The sequence below is a fragment of the Dendrobium catenatum genome, unplaced genomic scaffold (genome assembly GCF_001605985.2).
Source record: "Dendrobium catenatum unplaced genomic scaffold, ASM160598v2 fragScaff_scaffold_107, whole genome shotgun sequence".
Taxonomy (NCBI): Eukaryota; Viridiplantae; Streptophyta; class Magnoliopsida; order Asparagales; family Orchidaceae; genus Dendrobium; species Dendrobium catenatum.
In genome coordinates, this window is record NW_021318569.1 from 114,589 (window position 1) to 137,253 (window position 22,665).

At 37.3% G+C, this 22,665-nt stretch overlaps 1 protein-coding gene across 6 annotated transcripts in view; it reads left to right on the forward strand.

The window, feature by feature from the left end:
• LOC110096322 (ABC transporter G family member 35) overlaps positions 1-21,942 on the forward strand; it is a 24,942-nt gene extending 3,000 nt beyond the window's left edge. Inside the window, exons 9-23 of one of the 6 annotated variants that reach the window (XM_028697374.1) lie at positions 9,104-9,385; positions 9,473-9,789; positions 9,878-10,038; positions 10,182-10,285; positions 16,613-16,769; positions 16,868-16,999; positions 17,081-17,217; positions 17,305-17,637; positions 17,722-18,012; positions 18,297-18,380; positions 18,472-18,605; positions 18,694-18,921; positions 19,029-19,200; positions 19,298-19,552; positions 19,623-21,942. In XM_028697374.1, coding sequence (XP_028553207.1) covers positions 9,104-9,385; positions 9,473-9,789; positions 9,878-10,038; positions 10,182-10,285; positions 16,613-16,769; positions 16,868-16,999; positions 17,081-17,217; positions 17,305-17,637; positions 17,722-18,012; positions 18,297-18,380; positions 18,472-18,605; positions 18,694-18,921; positions 19,029-19,200; positions 19,298-19,552; positions 19,623-19,880 — 3,045 coding nt within the window. In that variant the 3' untranslated portion in view covers positions 19,881-21,942. The remainder of the gene's footprint in view (positions 1-9,103; positions 9,386-9,472; positions 9,790-9,877; positions 10,039-10,181; positions 10,286-16,612; positions 16,770-16,867; positions 17,000-17,080; positions 17,218-17,304; positions 17,638-17,721; positions 18,013-18,296; positions 18,381-18,471; positions 18,606-18,693; positions 18,922-19,028; positions 19,201-19,297; positions 19,553-19,622) is intronic. The other 5 variants (XM_028697384.1, XM_028697386.1, XM_028697387.1 and 2 more) reach the window with 5 other exon arrangements.
• The last annotated feature ends 723 nt before the right edge of the window (positions 21,943-22,665 follow it).

The following is a 22,665-nucleotide window of genomic DNA, read 5'->3' on the forward strand; positions in this document are numbered from 1 at the left end:
GCAATTTGGCGTTCTGTGTGCTTTTTTGTCTTTTGATTGATTTTGATTCTTTTGTACTCAGGATAGATTTTAGAACTGATGATTGTAGTGTAGTTCCTGAGTATTGTACATGACTTTTGAGTTATGAATCGACTTGTATATTGATGTTTTAAATTTTATAGATGTTTTATAGACTGGTTAATTGAAGGTTTTAGATAACTCTGGTAAATTGTTTGAGTAATTGATTGACATTCTTTCCAAGTTTGATCTTGGAGCATCACAGTAGTCGACCCAACCTGACCGAAGGGTCATTGTCGGCATCCATGGGTTACTTTGTACAATTATACCTTGTAGACATTGGGTGAATGTTTGTCTGAGGGATGAATTCAAGTCAACCTTAGCTAACAGAGGGCATTTAGGACATTTGTCGGAGCACATATGGTAAATAAAAATCTTCTTTTAAATCAACATGCACATTTTTTTATACTAAAATAAACTTCTTGAGATGGTTGCACTCTTCTTAGGGTTGTCGCATCCTTCTTGAGGCTGCTGCATGCTTTTGAAGGCAACAAGCAAATGTTTAAGAATTTGTATTTTAATGCATGAGGGGGATTTTAAAAGTATTTAATTTTTCCATTTGTGAAAATGATTTTCATTGGAGTGTGCACAACATTTTATTTAGGGGCTTACAAATGTCTTATGTCTGCTTATGCGAGTGTTACGGATTCAGTGACGTGAAACATATTAGATTTTAGTTGTTACATATAGGAGAGATATTGTTTAGTTTATTTTGCCTCCTTCAAGTTATCATTTAACACAGTTCTTAGAGGATGCTTGTTCAATCAACACTAGGAGATCATATTCATTGCTTGTAGACGAGCTCTATTATTTGCTATGAATCTCCTATTTTTGTTTGTAAGCTAGTTGTTATGTGCACCACCAATTCCCTACTCTTGCTGACATGTTTGTGGTTCTCTGAAATAACACCGCTCGGCGGGAAACAAAGTGAAAATGGTACGACCACACTATCTCATTAGACAAAACAGTCGCAGACCTTTGCACTTTTCACAAGTGGGCCAATAGGAGGGCAGATGAAATCATACATACGATTAACCATTGAGGATAATGGCTTTCACACACGCACCTTGATGGGTAATAATATATGTGACCTGATCAAAGTCACAGGATTTCCCCCACCCGATACATCAGCTTGAGTGGGGTTTATTTGATACGAGATTCGATTTCTCACAAGCGTAAGCCTCGTGGTTAATTACATCTTAAGTCGGGGCCTAAGAAGACTATTGATTAAGGGTTATACATTATTCTTTTAGATGGGATTGACGCATAGGGACTAGTCTAGGAACTTCATATTCAAAGGGAAAGAAAGGTTCAACTTGGCTTAGTCAACATACATGACTCATATCATCATCCAGAATGACTAAGGTAGAGGAAAGAAACTGGAGAAAAAGACAACACTGCACTCTGAGCATACAAAAGAGAAAGATGGAGGTAGCATCATCCATGTGATACAGATAGATGAGATTTATAACCTCTGAAGGATAGATGACTTACCCGTCAATGAGGCATACTATAGGACGCCAATAGTAGTAGCATTAAACCCTAAATCTATAGTGGGTTTAGTATTCTACACACAATACTAACACTCGTAACATAGATAATGTATTATGGGCTTATATCCTGCCTGAAAAGGAAAGCCAGCTAACCACTTAATCGTGTAAAATTCATGTTGTCTGGTCTTTATGAAAGATGGGTGGGTGGCTAAGTTTTTTTTTTTTTTTTTGACATTAAGGTCGATGTCTAGAGAGGTTCCTAAGTGTCCTTATACTTATGAATGGTAGTATGCTTATAAGACTAATGCAATTAAATTTTGATTTTAGTTAATTTCTAATGTAATGCATGTTGGTTAAAGTCTCTAAATAAAGAATGCTTGAAATTTAAAAAATAGGATTATAAAAATAATTTTTTAGAAGACTAGGCTTCCCAAGTTCAACATCTCATCCACATATGTAGGATTATTTAAATTCTACATGTATGCGGAGAAGTGTCTAAACAAGGAGAGAGAAAAATGCATTAAGATGCATGTGACCCCGGATGATATTGGACTTATTCTCTAGATCGTTATCTTTTTATGTTATTTAATTCTTAAAATTTTAGTTTTAAATTACGGGTAGAAAAGTTTTATCTCTAAAGAACCTAGCAAAATCAATCACATACACATGTAAGAAAAAATATATAAAAAGTATGTCATTTATACTACGCAAACAAAATAAATACATTAAAATAAAACCATAAAAAAGAATATCCGAAGTCCATGTCAAGTGTCATATAATATACAATCCATGATCTGCAGAAAAGTAATGATGGTCAGGCTCCACCGATAACAACCTGGATTTTAATCCTATAGCACGATGCAAGTCTTAAAATGGGGCCTTTTTAATCTTGATCTTAATCTTATAGCTCTTATGTGGATCACTTTTCTTCAGTCTTCTTATGGTTCGTTTTCAATAGAATATAAAAATGAAAAAAAATTTCCCATAACGGGACTTTCTTTTCTCTTTGGAACCCTAGTAAAAATGCCACATTTTATAAACTTTCGCAACTCTTTACTTCAAATACATTACATCAGAAAAAAAAATCTAAACTCGCATACAAGATTATCATAAGCAGTTAAAACAAAATATTCCAAGCAATTATATATAAAAATAAATGTATTCATGTCAGTCACACTTTACCATGCTCTTATTTATTTGGGGGCTAAGCGTTTGAAACACCTGTAGCAATTATATATATGATTTATTTATTTTAGCCCCCTTTTTAGCTCTTCATTAGCATGGCCACATGCATAAAATATCGTTAGTATCAAAATCATTTCTAACCTATGAGTAATTTATTGCCCATCACATCACAAAGAAAATATAATCATAAAAATCATCATAATAGTAATTATTAAAGAAAATTAGAGCAACAAGTACACATGCCATATGCAAATCATCACATCACAGAAACAAGAAGAAAAGAAAATATCAGTCTAACCTAGAGCTAGAAGTCATGTTCTAGCAAACAATTATATGTGTGTGTAATAGACCGTGCGGTCTTATATATGTCTTATATTGGGTAATTAGTTCAAATTATTTGTGATTTGTTTTGTTGAAGGCCAAAAGGAAATTTTAATTAAAATTTAAATATTAATGATTTTGAGGTCAAATTTAATTAATTTAGTTGGTTGATCAATTTTAATGCTTAGGATAATGTTCTCTAAAATTTAAGTTGAGTTGGTGAATTTTAGAATGTCCGGGGTTATCCTATCTACTAGCTCAAAGGGGTCTAAAGTTGACATTTAGAAATAGGCTAAGCTCTATGGGGTTTTAGTATTTTTATTAAATATTAGATCTTATGGGGAGTAATTAGCCTTGGAGTTTATTGTATTTGGAGTTTTTTTACATAAAGTTATGATTTTTCAAAGTTTAGGTATTTTAATGAATTATTAAAATTGCTTAATCAAGGGCATTTTAGAGATGAAGTCCAAACCTCTTGTGGTCACTTCTTAAGGTCAGGAATATCCTAAGAAAGTGTTTCCAAGTGTTTGGGACATTTCAAAATTTTTTAATAATTTTCAATTAATTAATTCAATTAAAAGTGATTTTTAATTGAAATTAAATTAGTATTAAAATTAAGGTCCAATTAAGGGGCTTTTAATTTTCTTGGATTAAGGATTAAATTATGAAGAGTTTTATATATTATTCATAATTTTTGGGTTTGATTTGAATTTATTATAATTTTTTGAATTTTTTAGAGTTTAATTAAAAGGGTAGATTAGGGTTAATTAATTAACTTAAATGGTCCTAAAAATTCTTAAGAGTTTGATATGTTACTAAGTTTAGATAGTTAAAGTTTCATGATATTTGGAGGTGTATCCTAATTCTTAGAATTTCTCTAAGTTTTCTACATGGGTCATTAATTATTGACCTTAAAGTGTTACTAGGTTGAATGGGTTCAAACTAAATGTCAACGACTAACCCTTAGGTAACATAAAGAAAACGTAACACATCATCATAAGTCATTTTCTAAGAATTATGAGAGCCTAGGCTAAGTGCTCGTGCATCCTAAACATGCAAAGATTAAATGATAATTAATATATGACTAATGATGTGATTGGTGAATAATTAGAGTTCAATCATTCACTAATCCTTTCTTATGAATTCTTTTTCAGGTGCTCAATCTATGTTTAAAATATCTTTTTTTGAGAGATCCACTGGTCATCCAAAATTAATTTAAAATAATTCAAAATATTTTTTTTAATTTTGAAAATATTTAATATAATATTTAATTAACTAATATTTAAGTATTTAAGTAATTAAATAATAAAAAATTAAGAAACATTAAATTTTAATATCTGAAATTAATTTTAAATAAAAATTCTTATTTTTTTTTATTTTAAAGAAAGTATTTAAAAAAATTAAAATAATTTAAAATATATAATGTATTTTAAAATAATTTTAACTTTAAACTAAATGTTATTAAATTCTAAAATTTTTGATATATTATATGTATTTTTTGGATTTAAATTTTAAATAATTATTTAAAGAAATCTTATTTAAAAAAAGATTTAAAATTAATTTTAAAACTAATTTTAAATAAAATAGCGGCGGTCAAACTCGCGGCGGCCTTTGATTGGCCCTTTCAAACTGTGGGCAATCATTACCAACGATTGTGATATGGCAATGATTGCGGCGGCGCAGGAATCCGTGCCGTTGAACTTAACCATGTTAGAAGCGGTGCGGAGCCATCCGATCATTCATGGTTTTGGTTCAATGGCTCTCTCGCCGGACAGAGCAAATGACCGCGGGATCGAATCCGCAGTCGACCAAATGTCCTGGAACGGATTGATCCGAACCATTGATCGCGTGATCAACGGTTCATATCTTACGTAACTCCAGGGCTTCATAGCTCAAACCCTAAAGTGATATTTCGCCTCATTCTCTCGATACAATAGATCAAACTTAATAAAATTTTAAATATATGTAGCATTCATGCAGAGCATTCATTGGGGACAAAAATCATGGTCTAAAATGCACTGTATTAAATGTTATTTAACTCTAAGTGTGCTAACCATGGGTTTAAGATTTTACCTAATTCAATGGATGGATTAGGGAGTTCTTGGTCTTATTGCATTTGCAAACTATCCACGCTCCTTTTTGTAGAAGAAATCGCGTTCTAAAATGCTATGGATCGACGAGAACTCGCCTTGGAAGGGATTAAGCCTCGGTTCACCGGAGATCTCACCGCCGGTGAGGCCTTGACGGTGGTTCTTGCTTGGGAGAGGTGGAGGGAGACTAGGGGGAGCTCACACAAGGAAAATCTCGGGCTTGGGGATCTTTGGGAAGGAATAGAATGCAATGTCCCCTCTCATGAAGCCCTAAGCCTCTATTTATAGTCTTAACCCTATGATGGATGGCTAGGATTGTTTCTAGGGTTAATTAGAAGGGATCTAGGCTTCCTTGTCTGCGATTTGGGTTAAGGGGAGGTTTGGAAGAGTCTTAAATGCTCAAGGGGGCATGAATATGACCTAAATTGGTCAAATTTGACCAAATAAGGCTTGGGTTGATCAAGCCAAGTGTTGACTAGGTCAACATGGTCAATAAAGTCCAAATGGATGAGTGATTGAGCAAAGAAGGCATTGAAATTGATTAAAACTCAAATAAGGATGATTTGGGCTAGTTTGGTCAACCAGGGATTGAGCAAAGAAGGATTTGAAATTGATTAAAACTCAAATAAGGATGATTTGGGCTAGTTTGGTCAATCAGGTTGACTCAGGACTTGGGTCTAAGCTCAACAAACTTGTTTTGACTCACTGAACCTAATGAAGGTGGACTTAGGGTTTGGCTTGGTCATTGTGATCATGTGAACCCCCTTGACCCAAATTTAATGAAAAATCAGGTCAACAATGTGAAATATAGTGTTCATTATAGGTCCACTGATGTTGCTCATAAGCTAGTATATTAATTGCCTCTTCCCTGTCATCACTTGTAGGTGAGTTAATGTATTCGTTATAAGCCCTTATTTTTGCCAGTAGGCAAGTAGTTGTGTTTACAAGTCCTCTAATCGTGTCCGTAGGTAAACTACATTTAGTGCAAATCCTCTATTGTTTATTGGGTCGGTTGTACTGCATTTTACACATCTCTTGTCTATGCCTATAGGCAAATTATCACAATCACAATGAGTTCTTAATGTCTACCTCTAGACTAGTTGTTATGATCATTGCAAGTACCTGATCCTTATAAGTCTCCTGTAGTCAACTATAGGGAAGATGTCATATTACAAGTTTTTTATTCGTGCATGTAGGCAAGTTATCATATGTTGCCCCTTCTCAACCTTCTAACTTTATGAATTTTATTTAGTTATAAGTTAACTTAAATGTTCATTTAGGTCCAGTTCCTTATAAGTTCATTTAAGTCTTTATTTTAGCTACATTTTTAACTGTGTATGTAATATATAAATTTTCTAGTCTAATAATAATTCAGACAAAATTTTGGAAGCCTCATAACATCTCTCTTGCATAAGGGGAATTTTAGGAGAGCTAAGCCTACCCATTATGTTATGAAAAGCGAGTATAGTTGGTGTTAACTAACACTGTGGTCGATATCTTTAAATTCACCATACAACAAAAAGCTTGTATGGTTCTTTGAGATATCTGCATGAAAGCTCACAATTTTTTTTGTCGGCCTAAAAGTGCGTACGAGTGTTTAGGAGTGTCCCCACCACGCTAAGAAAAGCTCATACATGGCCTACCCACTTCGCTGCTAACATTGTATTTGAGTTTCCTCCTATCATGATATGAAAAGTGTGTACAGGGGGTTGCACATTACACCATAAATTTCAACAACATGATTTAAGTTTTTTGAGATTAGCGAGTATTATCCTTAGCAAGAGAGGCACTGGTGGCGGTGTTGAGATGAGATGATGAGGGGTTAAAAATACAAAACTGTTTTTTTTTTTCTTTTATTTAAATCTCTTTTTTCTCTCTTTTTTTACTGTTTTTTTTTTCTTAACTAATAATAATAATAGTCAAGATAAATTTAATAATATATATTTGGTGAGGTGTTCGATGAGACTTGAGAGGGCTGGTTTTGGAGTTGTGTAGGTATTGCCTTCTGTGTAGTGGAGTTGGTTGCAGTGAAAAGAGTTACACAGGTAGGGATGTTGAGTGGAGAAGTGAGGAAGATGTATTGGAGGAAATTTGGTTCGATAATCTAGGTGGCTGGTTGTAGTGGAGAAGAGTTAGTGGTAAGAGGGAAGTTTTGTTGGCTGTAGGTAGACGGGTGGAGAAAGCTGTAGTAGTTGGTGCTCAAACATAGGGCTGTTGAGAGGTGTTCACGGCAGCAGGTAGCTGGGTAGTACAATGAGATGGCATGAGGGAGTAGAAGTAGGGCTGTTAAAATCGGGTCACGGGTCGGAACTTGACCCGTTTTTGAAAACATATCAATTTTTCAGATTTGAACCCAACTGCTTCGGGTTCGGGTCAACCTGACCCGACATGTAAGCGGCAGCGGCCTTCCGTTCTCGCAAAATTTCCGGACTAGAAAGGCGGCAGAGGGAGCCTCCAGGAAGCGGCAGCGGCACGACAGCAGTGACGCAATAAGCGATGCCCGCACGACGGCGGACGTGAAGAGACATGCAAGTTCATGAACCGCAGGCATGCGTGGTCAGACGTGAGCAGAGGCTTTTTGCTCGGTCATTCCGGATCACTCTCAGGTTTCCGGGCCAACTTGAACACAATCTGATTTTACAAACGGGTTGAAATTCCTAACCCGAACCTGAACCCAAAATTTTCGAGTTGATTTCAGGTGGGAATACTGGGTCGTACCAAATATTGACACCCCAGTGGAAGTCGGGAGAGGAAGTCAGTTGGAAGAAGGAGGCTCAAGTGCGGGGAATGGAGAGGCTAGAGAAGTCGGAGGTTCGGTGTTCATGTGGTTTTGATCGCAGCAGGCAAGGGATAACTTGTTCGGTGAATAGTTTGGGTAGAGGAGGAAGGTGGAGACAGGCTACGACCTATTTGGTTCAAACAGAGGAATGGAGCAGAGGGTGAGCTGGGATGTGTGGGTCATTTGGAGCGAGGAGAGGCAAGCTGGGAGCAGCTCTTTGCGGCTGGAGCGAGTAGGGTGAGTGGAGAGGAGTTCGTGCTGGTTGCGTTAGGACTAAGAGGAGAATAAGGGAGATGGAGGTTTGGTAGGAATCAAACAGAGAGGGAGAAGGGTCAGAGGGAGTTCAAGTGTATTTTGCTTATATAAGTTCATCTTCAATCGAACTGCAAACAGGCCTTTACAGCTGCCGCAAGCCTCCCACCCAAATTCCAAACCCCAAACCCCAAACGCAAACACATTATTTTCATTTTTCTCCTCCGTGAATAAATAAATGTCAATATTGACAGCACATTTTTTAGAAGTTAATAGAGACTTATTTTTTAGAATAAAAATAGGGTTGAAGTAGAGTTTGGTTGGAGATGAATTAACATTTGATATGAATGTTACTGTATTTTGAAATGAAAAATCAATTTTTAGGTTGTAGATGCCCTAATTGAATAGAAAGTGGAGATGATTTTACCTTAACAGAGATTTTTTATTTTCACTGAACTGACAGATCTAGGATAGGGCAACTGCTGCAGCAGGATTTTAGTAGTGTAAACCTTGCAGTATCTATATGCAGCAGGATTTTCGAAATGCAAGACATTTGGTCAACATCTCATATTGTTCCATCTGTAGTTTGTTAATTTAGATCTTCCATTGTGAGGGATCCCCTCTTATGTAAATTTGATGCCCCGAATACATCACATCGGCTCAATCCATTTGATGATTTGAATTCATGAGGATAATTTTATGGAGTATCGTGCTTGCCAACCATTATTTTTCATCGTCATTTTCAATTGAGCAACGCACGAATGGCTCTTCTTTGATATATTCAATGCTTTGGGTGCATCAATGTGATCTGTTCCACGATAGAATAAAATTTCGAATTATCCGTTGTTCGCCTTCCTCAATGCTCTCAATTGATCTTGAAATATATATAAAGGTAAAAAAATAGCAAATTGCCTATTGGCATGCAGGTTACATCAAGGAAAGATCAGCAGCAGTATTGGGCACGTGACGAAGAACCTTACAGATATGTAACTGCAAGAGAATTCTCAGAAGCATTCCAATCATTCCATATCGGTGACAAATTAACGAAGGAGCTTGCTGTCCCATTCGACGCGAGAAAGGGACATCCTGCAGCTTTAACAACTTCAAAATATGGTGTGAGCAAAAAGGAACTGCTAAAAGCTTGCATCTCAAGAGAATTATTGCTGATGAAGCGCAACTGGTTTGCATATGTTTTCAGAGCAATTCAGGTCAGTAAAATTTGCCTTTGACCTTAGTGTTTGAATTATATAAATGATTGAATCTGGCGTTTAAATATCTTAAATGACTCTCAACAGCTACTGCTTTTAGCATCTATTGCAATGACGCTGTTCCTAAGGACAAATATGCACCGTGATTCAGTCTTGGATGGTGGAATTTTTGTGGGTTCATTGTTCTTCTCTATACAGACGATCGTGTTTAATGGGCTCACAGAGATTCCATTGACAATTTGGAAACTCCCAGTCTTCCTCAAGCAAAGAGACTACCTCTTCTATCCTGCATGGGCATATACATTACCTTCGTGGATTCTGAAGATTCCCATAGCTCTAGTTGAAGTTGGTACCTGGGTGTTTGTCAGCTATTATGTTATAGGTTATGATCCTAATGTTGGAAGGTGATGATGCATTACGATATATGCTTTAGTTGGCCTTCCTAGAAGGACGAATGTGTTACAGCATTTAACAAAATAAAAAAAAATGCAGGTTTTTTAAACAGTATTTGCTGTTTTTAGCACTCCAACAGGCAATGTCTGCGTTCTTTCGTTTAATTGCTGGATTGAGCAGAGACATGGTTGTTGCTAATTCTTTAGGATCATTTGCACTGCTTGTGGTCGTAGCATTGGCTGGATTTGTTCTATCACACGGTACATTCCTCTGACTTTACACTCTAAGAGTCGATTGAGTTATCTAGCATAAGCTTGCCATAGGTCATTTTTGAATACACCAAAACTATCAAGTATGTAAAGTTGCTATTCATCCACCTATCTGTGTTATTCCACTTTTATAGATGACATGAAGAAATGGTGGATATGGGGCTACTGGATCTCACCTATGATGTACTCCTTGAATGCTCTAGCAACAAATGAGTTCCTTGGGAAAAGCTGGAAACATGTAAGAACTGTCATAATGTAATGCAGCATTTGCTCCTTTATATGAGTCTAAATGTGTCAAATATAAATGAGTTATGGTAGGCTCTTTTTGCTAACTCGAAACCGGGAAAAGAATGCCAAGATTTAACTCGAAACCGGGAAAAGAACAACGAAGTCACACCAAACCAAGAAATTCACTATGAAAATGAGAGAAATTGCAGATATCTTTTTTCTCACACTCTCTTCTTGTCTCTCTTCACTTCTCATACCATTCTACTCTCAAAACAGACAAAGATATGCACTTCTATTAAACAAAAGGATGCACTTTAAGTGAAATAAAAGGACAAGAAAGAAAAACTATTTAGCCTAACTAGCAGTGTTGCGGCACTATACGTACAATGCCTTGGCATTGTGAACTACAGCGCCTCGACACTGTAACTACAGCACTGCAGCATTGTGCTTTCTATCCAAATAATTTTCTTTCCAAACCTAGGCCTAAATCAAAGTGAATTAACTCCAGTCTCTTCCATTGCTGTCCACAAAATTTCCCACCCTCACTTTCATGCTCACGTGCACCCAATAGGAGAAAACGACTGAAATTCATCTCCCCAGCTAGCTGTCCAGATTTCTGGACAGAGTCAAGTTGCTGTCTTGAATTTTTGGACGAATCCTGCACGCCATCCAGGGATCTCCATCCTTACAAGTTGTTGTCCAAGACTCCTAAGACCCAAAACCTGCTGTCCAGACTTCTTTGGGTACTGTCCAGACCTCACGAGTTGTTGTTCAAGACTCCTAGGACTCAAAAACTGCTGCTTAGACTTCCTTGAGGTGCTGTCTAGAGATCTTGGCTTGCTATTCAGGACATTCCAGCAAAGTATAGTGCCCCAACTGCTGTCCAAAACTCCCTAGCCATTTCAGATTGCTGTCCTAACTTTGGAGACTAAGGAGGTTTCTGATCTGAGGCTTCCAATGACTGCCTAATGCTCGATAATGGTGAACTATTTCAGTAATCTCTTATATTCCTAGTTATCCTACTATGTGGCTTAATCAATTCATAAGAAGCTTGTTAATTACTCTCCACTAAAGCCTTAGAAATTAGAGAGTTGATTGAGCAGACTCAAACATAGTGACTAGTTTTTGTTGTTAAGAAAGGATTTTTGTTGGAACCAATCATGTATGCAACGTCAAATTATTTGACTAGTTTACAGTCTTAACTTCCACGCATGTGATTTGGCCAAAGCTTATTTTATCACCTTATCGTTTTATCTTAGCGTTTAAATCAGCATAAGTTATATTTAATATTGTTATCTAAACATTAAGCGTGTAAATTTCTTAATCTAATCATCCTTGCATGTACGTTTCACATCAGTTTCCACAGTGGCTTGTGTTGGATTTACAACATCACAACATTGAGCTCCTTGTCAAGCTTGATTGACACATTTAGGTCTGAGCCAATAGTACAACCTGATCGATCAACACCAAATGAGCATGCATACATAAATAACTACATCATATACCCGTGAATTTTACTGTCATTCATCATCAAATCTCGCGCGCGTGTGTATATATATATATATATGTGTGTGTGAATGAATGGGATAGGAAACAGTTGTAGATTTCCAACATTATGTATCAATCTTGGAAAATCAACGAGAAAACTCCACCAAACTCCAAGAAAAAAAAACAATACATATTTTTGTATTATTGGATGAAAGGAAAGGGAAAATACCAAGATATAATTGATCCTCAATTCGAGAGGAGGATCTATCTCTCCCAATTCTCTAGACGCCGCTAGAGCCCAAGAATGTCAAGCACTAAAAAAGAAATCAATCACCAAAAGGATGCCCTAACCATAATACAAACTTCTACTTAAAGCAAATAACAAAATAATACAAAAGGACTAAACAACCCTTCTTTATAATCCTTTAAGAAGTGGACCCCACCCCAATAGGGGGGGTTTTGAGGCCGACGACAACAACAAGCTTGCTCCTTCTGTAAGTTATATGAATAATCCGCTCCCAAAGAACCACCTTGTCCTCAAGGTGGAAAGATGGGAACTGATGTCTCACCCTCTCGTAAGCCTCTCATGTGGCTTCGTAGTCTGATAGCCCCTTTCATTAAATCAGAACCTCCTTAATCCCCTCTCCTCCCTGACGAACCCCCATCAACTCCAATGGTTTTAATATTACCTCAAAGTCTTTTGTCAGTGTCTCTGGTAGCTCAGAACTAGCTGCTTAATCCCTGATTGCTCTCCTCAGCTGTAATACATGGAACACTGGATGTATAGTTGCCATTGGGGGTAGTTTGAAATGATATGCTACCGCTCCAATCTTCTCCAAAATCTCATATGGGTCAAAGTACCTTGGGGAAAGCTTCTCATTCCTCCTATTGGCGACCGTCCTCTGCCTGTAGGGTCATAATTTTAAGAACACCCTCTCCCCTATGTTGAACTGGATGCCCTTCCTATGCCCATCCGCCTGCTTCTACATGATCGTGCTATGTTGCCCAAAATGCACCAAGTGTGATGGATCTCGTCTGTACAACACTTTGAATGGGGCCATCTGAGAGGTTGAATGATACAAAATGTTGTACCAATACTCCTCCCATGCTAGCCACTAGCCCACAGCTTAGGTGTCTCTGACACAAAATATCATAGGTATGTCTTCAGGCTCCTATTTATCACCTCTATCTGTCCATCTGTCTGAGGGTGATAAGCCGTGCTCCTCTTCAGTACTGTCCACTGCATTCTGAACAGCTCCCTCCAAAAGTGGCTGAGGAACACCTTAGCCCGGTTAGATACTATAAACTCAGGTATCCCATGAAATCTGACCACCTCTCTGATGAATGTTGCTGCAACTGTCACTACAATGTAAGGGTGTCGTAGGGGAATGAAGTGAGCATACTTGCTCAATCTATCCATCACCACTAGAATCACAGTAAACCCTTCATATGAGGTAACCCATCTATAAAATCCATTAAGATCTCCTCCCACACACGATCCGGTAGAGCTAAGGGCTACAACAATCCTCATAGAGCCATGGCCATGTACTTATTCCTCTGACAGATCTCACAACTGGCTATCAACTCCTCAACATCCTTGTGCACCCCTTCCAATAGAACCCTAAAGTGAGTCTCATGTATGTCTTCAGCATCCCTGAATGACCCTCAACGTACAACACTCCCATGGAACTTCAAAAGCAGGTGTGGAATAGGGACTGATATCCTAGGCACCATAAATATCCCCTAGTACAAAAGTCTCTCCCCTTCTAGAGAATAGCCCGGGTGACTAATCCCAACCTTCAATAAATCTACCCTAATCCTCCCTAGCTCTTCATCCCGCACACTCTCCTCCTTAATGGTCCCCAAATCCAGCATAAGTGGTATCGACACAGCCATGTCCTGTAGCTCCCCTATACATGTAGACAAAGCATCCACTGCCTTGTCCTCTATCCTTGGCCTATACTAAATTTCAAAGTCATATCTCAATAACTTTGATAGCCATATATGATGCTCTTTTGTCACTATCCCTAGTTCCAATGAGAGAAAATCCTCCCTCACCTGAACCCTCTGTAGTCTGTATAGTCAGCACTACTCCCCTATAGATCCCTCGGCCCGTCTCCACTTTTCCCGTATCCATCATAACTCCATAGCACACTGTCTCCACCAATGTCACCCCTAATTGGTCCATGACCTAGTTGAAGATGAAATTGTGGGTAGCCCTACTATCAATCAACACCACCACCTCCATATTTGCTATTTCCCCCTTCACCTTCATGGTATGACTCAGAGTGAATCCTACCACTGAGTTCAGGGAGACCTCCGCCACATCAAGATGCAGATTGTCCTCCTCTGCTACTCCTATCTCACTCCCACCTCCTTCCTCAGTTTCCTCATCATCACGAATGGTGAAAACCTGAAGAGTTCGGTTCCTGTACATGTGCCATGGAGCATACTTCTCATTACATCAGAAGCATAATCCCTTCGCCCCCTTCTCCTGCATCTCTCTCTCATCAACCTTTTGAAGTTCCCCCCACTTCCTTCTCCTACAGGCTTCTCCCTTGGGGTCTCACGAAGGTTTCCCGGTGTAGGGCTCTTAGGTGCTAAGAGAGTAGTGGTTATCCTGTAGGAGCCACCTGAACTGCTGCCTCTGGCTTCCCTCTCCCGGTACTTCTAATCATCCACCAGTTGGGCTAACTCCATAGCCTCTCTCTAAGTCATGAGGTCTCATGACTCTCATTGTTTCTCGTATCTCTAAATTTGTGCCCCTTCATGAAATTCTCCTCAAAAGCGGTCTTAGACAGCCGATCCAATCGACTCGCTAGATACTCAAATCGTTCGCGATATTTTGCTATTGAGCCTTCATATACTAGGGCAAAGAATTGCTCATAGAAGCCCCCACCCGTGCTAGTTCGGAAACGTTTTAATAAGCATTCTTTGAACTCCCTCCAGCTTCGTATGGGCCTCATGTCTATCCACTGGTAACAACCCAACATCTTTCCTTTTAAACATAGGCCAGCTGCCATTAATTTCTCCTCTTCAGTCAACCCATTGACGGCGAAGTATCTCTCTACCTTGTAAATCCACTCATGTGCGTCCTCCCTTCAAAGATATGCATCTTTAGTTTCTAGACCTTTTGTCCCCCCCCCCTACCCTTTTTTCCCCCCCCCCCCCCATTTCCCCTGAATCCTCCATAATTTTTCCTTCCCCAAGTGGATGGCCCTCCCCAAGTGTCCTGATCCTCCCTTCCGCATTCATACACAAACCCTCCTTCCATTTCCCCCCTCCTTCCATCAAAATCAGCACCTCTCCGGCCATAACCCCCCAGTTTCCTTTCCCAATCAGCACCTCTTTGCCCATTCCCCGCCTTTCCCCATATCTTCCACCTCTCTCCTCCCTTTGGAAATGTTCAAAATGGGGTCTTCTTTCTTCTCCATCTATGATCTCTACCTCATTTTCATCCCTACGAATGTCAGAATTCATATTTTTCCCTTCCGGACCTCTTATCTCTGGTGCCGTCATTTGGTTGTAGAGATCTAACATTTTTTTCAGCATGTCCCGTAGATCCGAGAATTGTTCTTCAATGGAGGAAATTCTATCATCCACTATTACTTTGATTTGATTCATCTCCCCCTCAATACGTTCTTCTATAGCATCCACCTTCTTAGCTGTCATCATTACCCGGATCTTTGTTTGCCTAAAAAATTATGAGTTCGTCCCCAAAAATAGCAAAAACACCCATTTGAATTGAAAAAACTGTTGCAGGAATTTGCCAAAACAGCCCCAAAATACAGCCCGGACCTCACTCATTTGATAGAAAATGCTTGTAGATTCAAATGTTACATATCAGTCTTGGGAAATCAGCGAGAAAACTCCACCAAACTCCAAGAAAAACTAGAAACCAGTAGATATTTTTGTATTATTGGATGAAAGGAATAGGAAAACACCAAGATACAATTGATCCTCTATTCGAGAGGAGTATCTATCTCTCCCAATTCTCTAGACGCCGCTAGAGCCCAAGAATGCCAAGCATAAAACAAAAATCAACCGCCAAAAAGATGTCTTAACCCTAATACAAACTTCTACTAAAAGTAAATAACAAAATAATGCAAAAAGACTAAACATCCATTCTTCAGAATCTTAAGAAGTGGACCCCACCCCAATAGGAGGGGATTTGAGGCTGGCAACAACAGCAGGCTTATGTCTGTTGTAATTAGTGGGCCGGCCCAAGGGTTGGGCCGGATGGACCAGTCCCTCCTGTGTTTATATCAGAATGTATATGTATACATATATACATATGAAGAGAGAGAGAGAGAGATTATCTATTCGAGTCGAGCATAATCAAACAAGCTCTTGTTCATGTTTGACTTATTTAGTAAATGAGTTGAAAATTTATGTTTATGCTTTGCACTTTAATTAAATGAGCCTAACTCTAACTAGTTATCAAACAAGCTTTTGTTCATGTTTGACTTTTTTAGTAAATGAGTTGAAATTTTATGATAAAGCTCAGCACATTAATTAATTAGCCGAACTCTAAATGGTTATTGAGTTATTCAATCAACATCAAGTTTTTTTTACATCTCTACTCCTGAATATGATACAACTTCGATGGTTTGCTGAAAACTATAAGACCTTGATGCCAATTGAATACCATATGAAGTTTTCAAATTAAACTAAATAATAAAAAAAATGAAACTCTTTTATTTGTTAAATAAAAATTTTGCAAGAAATTCCATATCGGGTTTTGTTAATGAGGACAACTTCTGCCTAATTGCTTAAGCATAATAAATATTTACATATCCCAAATCTTGATCACAACATCTCTAAATACTTCTTAATAATTGTGCCGCAGATTCTTCCTGGGTCAACAGAATCATTAGGGGTGACCATCTTGAAGTCTCGTGGAACCTTTACAGAAGCAAAATGGTATTGGATAGGTTTTGGAGCATTGATTGGCTTCATATTCCTTTTTAATTTTCTTTTCACGGTGGCTCTTACCTTTGTAAAACGTAGGTATCATTCCAACTAAGTATCCACATAAACGTACCATACAATATTAACATTATGTAAATTAAAGTAGATGAACCATTCCTCCATATCATTGTAGCATTTGGAAAATCCCAGCCAATCATATCTGAGGAGACGTTGAAGGAGAAACAAGCAAATATTACTGGAGAGATAACTGAAATATCATCAACAGCAAAGAGCTCTGAAGGTTTTTCCACATCCAAAACTAGACGTATTGTTAAAGATTTGATGATTTATATCTTCTGCTAGCTATCTCTTCTTGTTTTAACAAACCAACTTGTAACTGGAACAGGGAATGAAAACAGGATTGGAACAAAAAATGTAGAAGCCATTGCAGAATCCAAATTGAACAAGAAAGGAATGGTTCTTCCTTTTGCACCACTTTTAATGACATTTCAAAATATAAGATACTCAGTGGACATGCCACAGGTAATCTATAAATCGTATATGTGTTGTACCTTGATGTATAGTATGCCAATTCATCTAACATACCTAGTCAAAACCTACACTTAACAGGAGATAAAGGCACAAGGTGCTCAGGAAAACCGATTAGAACTTCTAAGGGGTGTAAGTGGATGTTTTAGACCAGGTGTGCTCACAGCTCTAATGGGTGTAACTGGAGCAGGTAAGACTACATTGTTGGATGTCTTGGCTGGGAGAAAAACTGGAGGATATGTAGAGGGGAGCATAATGATAAATGGGTATCCAAAGAAACAAATAACATTTGCTCGAGTGTCAGGATACTGTGAACAGAATGATATACATTCCCCTCTCGTAACAGTTTATGAATCCCTAGTCTATTCTGCATGGCTCAGATTGCCGGTTGAAGTAGATTCTTCAACAAGAAAGGTTTGTGAAGAAACATTCCTTATTTCCTCAGCAACTTTCTTTCACGTGTTTTGCATGGACTAAGATAAATTTTATTGACCATAGATGTTTATAGAAGAGGTTATGGAGCTTTTGGAACTTGCTCCGTTGAGGGGGGCACTAATAGGATTGCCAGGAGTGAATGGCTTAACAAGGGAGCAACGAAAGAGGCTAACAATTTCTGTTGAGCTTGTTTCTAATCCGACAATTATATTCATGGATGAGCCTACCTCTGGGCTTGATGCAAGGGCTGCTGCAATAGTTATGCGAACTGTGAGGAATATTGTAGACACAGGAAGAACAGTGGTGTGCACAATCCATCAGCCTAGCATTGATATATTTGAAGCTTTTGATGAGGTAAGGAATCAATAATTTAATTAATTAATTCATTATTATCATAATCATTATTAGTCTTATCCCAACCATTATTGATCGATTTTATGAATCCTTATTTTTCAATCCTTCCAACTAATTGTTATCTAGGATGTTAAACCTCTTCTTCGCAAGTGCTTTTGAATAACTTCAATCAAAATTGTCTTATGTCTACCACTTCTACTTCTTAATATGCTAACACTAATCAGTACATTAGCTAATATAAGTTTTTGTATTGTAAATTATTGATGTCTTTTAATTGAATTCAGCTCTTTCTAATGAAGAGAGGTGGCCAAGAAATTTATGTAGGGCCATTAGGTCATCATTCTTGTCATATTATTGAGTACTTTGAGGTAAGGCCCTTAAGGCTCATGTTTCCTCTATTTTTTTTTTTTTTTCTAAAACCTATGAAACATGAGTAAATCTAGGATTCCACTTTAGCAGAGATTTGAAGGAGTGGGCAAGATAAAAGATGGCTATAATCCCGCAACATGGATGTTAGAAGTGACTACGAGGGCACAAGAAGAAAGGTTGGGCATTGATTTCAGTGATTCTTACAAGAACTCTGCGCTATTTCAGTGAGTTGAATTCGTAGTCTTTCATATCTATGTTTTGCTTTGAGAAAGGATCTACTGTAATCTTACACAAAATTTCATGTTAATGCAGAAAGAACAAGTCTTTGATCACGGAGCTGAGCATACCTCCTCCTGAATCAAGTGATCTTTACTTCGCAACCAAGTACTCACAATCTTTCGTTTCACAATGTATGATTTGCTTATGGAAACAACACCTTTCATACTGGAGAAATCTTCCATACACTGCAACGAGGTATTTATTCACATCGGGCATAGCCTTGATCTTTGGAACAATTTTCTGGGATCTTGGTAGTAAAATGTAAGTTAATATTTATTCAATTGCATCAAAATACTGGTATCCTATTTCCATTCTCTCACATATCAATCATGAACTTATGCATTATAATTACGAATGGCTTACAATAGGAGAAAACAACAAGACTTATTCAATGCAATGGGCTCAATGTATACTGCTGTTTTATTCATCGGGGTGTCAAATTCCTCCTCTGTTCAACCAGTGGTGTCAGTTGAGCGAACAGTCTTTTATAGGGAAAGAGCAGCAGGAATGTACTCAAGTTTACCATATGCATTTGGACAGGTGATTTTTCTTACACTACCATTTATGCTATGAGCACAGTAAATAGATACCAAAAGTCCCAAATGTCACAAAACTAACGTTGCATCTTCATGTGTAGGTCGCAATTGAGATCCCATATGTATTGGGTCAGGCTATCGTTTATGGGGTCATAGTCTATTCAATGATTGGATTTGAATGGACAACTGCCAAGTTCTTTTGGTATTTGTTCATTATGTATTTCACGTTCCTATACTTCACATACTATGGAATGATGTGTGTGGGCTTCACACCCAATTTAAACGTGGGTACGATAGCATCTACATGGTTTTATTTATTATGGAATCTTTTCTCGGGTATGATAATTCCACGACCGGTAAGTTGTAATTTGCAGATAGTTTTGTTTAATTTAATGTGGATGGAACTAAAAAGATTATTTTCAACAGAGGGTTCCGGTATGGTGGAGATGGTATTTCTGGGCATGCCCAGTTTCATGGACACTTTATGGATTGGTAGCTTCACAGTTTGGAGATATAGAAGACAAGCTTGACACTGGTGAGGTTGTCTCTCATTTTGTGAGAAACTATTTTGGATTCAGACATGATTTCTTAGGAGTAGTTGCAGCTGCAATTGTTGGGTTTCCAACACTCTTTGCCTTCTTGTTCGGATTTTCAATTAAAGCTCTGAACTTCCAAAGAAGATGAAGGCATCCCCATGAAGTTAGCCAAGATGTCATGGTGGCAGGAATTTAAAATCTATTCATGTTTTCACTATTCTTCCATGAAAAGAAAGAAATGTTACACTGCATCCATGTATTCTCATCAACAATAAGTTTTTAGGCAAAAATTAGGAGGCCCTGGCAGTTTGTATCATATATGATTAAACATTAATTAAATAACTAAATATTACTTTTTTTAGAAGTTTCTAGATGCAAAATTAGGGGGTGGAATCGGCATATTCACTTTATAAACATTCTGATATTAATGAATAAAAAGATATATTCCTCCTAAATTAATGACCAGAGGATGATGCTCTTAAAGCTATTTCTTACTTCTTAGATATACCAGTGCAAATATATAACTTGAGTGACAAATATTAGGAAGAGGTGTTAACACCTATTCAAACTCAATTCATTTTATAGAATGAAATGTGAGCAAAATACATTTATTTTTGAATGGTTTTATATAGCAGCTTGGTTAGTGCAAGTGTTGTACTTATGAAGATATCCAATCGTTTCTTTCATAACAACTCCCGCTAAACATAATTATTTATCTATATGACTTTGTTATAGCACTCAGGCCCTCCTCCATCCATAAGCACATGCATTTAAGAGAATGAAAATAACGGTTAGTAATCTTGTGAGTTTTTTGACCTTCTGACTTGAGTCGCAAGTGTGCTTAGGTTACTCTTGATTTTCATGTGGTGTTTCTCGTATCTATTCTAGACTAGCAACTTCTCCAGTTAAGCGTACTTTTTAGTGGAGGTTTCTTTTGACAAGTCTTGAGTTGTTGTATGATAAAAGTTCATTAAATATAATATTTGTATTCCAAATAACTCTTTACCCTTTATCAATCTCAGGTTTTAATTTTGATATTGTGGCCTAATTTAGGTAATATCAGCTTGATGCCAAGTTAGAAACCACATTTTTAGCCTTTTTTTTTTTTTGTCATTAAACATAATGAAGACAAAACTAAAGAGATTCAGGAGGAAGCTTCTTTTCTACCTATGATGGAAAGGAAGTGGATCCCGGAATTTAAGAGTAAACTTTTAGACAAGGGAGCCTTCTATCAATGGGGAGGCTAGTCTTGCCTGTTTAAATTTGCTTATCCACAAGGTCATACTATTGGCTTTTGGATTTATCTGGCTTGTCCTTTTCATTATGCCTATAAGGAAAAATTAGACACTCTATCACCATCATTGCATTTTCTGAAAGTTGGACTAGATGTTCCAACTTGAGTGCATGCCCTGATTAGAAGCTAAGAGCTGTAATAACCTTAATTTTCACATAGTTAAAGACTCATTAATGGCCTAATTGATCCCTATGAAAATTCTTACATGCATGAACATTTATGTGGGAGTGTTGTGGCACTATTCTTGCGAGCGTGGTGATCCTAGCCTCACTGTATTTTGAATTCTGGCCATGAAAACATAAACAACTTTCAATATTATTATATATCATAAACATTTGCATGAGTTTATACCCTGGTTTATATTTTTGTTGATGATATTCTTCCTGTTGATAAGACTAGAGAGGGAGTTTAAGAAAAACTTGAATTATAAAGATTAAACATATAGTCTAAAGGTTTCCATTTAAGTAGACCTAAAACTAACTACAGTATAATTTTAGTAGTAATAGATCTAGTGGGAGGATTGTGACTTTTGGTGATCAAATCATTGATAAGAATACATGTTTTAGATATCTCAGGTCTATTGTTTAAAGTGATGGTGAAATAGATGAGGATATTATTAGTAGAATTCAAGTTAGATGATTAAGTGGAGGAATGCATAGGGCATGTTGTGTGACATATAAGTACCCCTCAAACTTCAGTGAAATTTCTATAAAAAGTTGGTTGGTGAGACCTACCATGCTTTATGGCATAGAATGTTGGCTATTAAAACAGAAGCATAGAATTAACTATTGCAAAGTTGAGGATGCTCAGGTGGATGAGCGGCTTCACTCATAGAGATAGAATGTGAAACAAGTATATTCATAAAAAGGTTGGAGTAGCTCCAGTGGCACATAAAATTAGAGAGAGTCACCTTAGATGGTTTGGTCATATTAAAAGTTGGTCTTCCGAAGGAGAAATTATTTTGTGCGAACACCAGATGTAGCTCTACATCCGGACTCCAATAAAATACGGAAATGTGAAATTTTAATATTTCTATTATTTATCATACGACCCGACGGGCTGATCCGATCGAGACACTCTTTTTAACCTTTTTAAAAAAAGAAACCCGGGAAAGCACCCAAGTATTTAGGGTTTTGGTAGGCTGCAAAATATCACGTTTTAGCTGCTAAGAAAGATAAATTGAGAAACAGGCGAAGAAGATGGAAACTGGTTTGGACGACATTCATTCACCGAGAAGATGGAAGGCGATATACAAAACGTCCAGGAAGAGTTACTACATCCAACCATAGGAGAAAAACTAGGGTTATTATCGTTAAATTTTAAACTCCTCCCATGTTTTACTATTTTTCCTTTGAATATGTAGTTTTTTAGGGTTTAATGGTGTATTCATCAATTATTTGTGTCGAAAAAAGCGAAGAAGCGTGATTTTTCGGGTTTAGGGTGTATTCTTTAAATTATGTTTATTTGTGAAATTATGTTAAAATTTTATTTTTCTTACTACGCACCGTATAGTGCTGTGTATTGCCGTGTATTATTTTAAACTGAGTTGTGTATTTTTTTGTATTAGGCCGTATATTTGTTATGTATTGAGTTGTGTATTGTTGTGTACAACAATACATTACTACGTATTGTTGTGTAT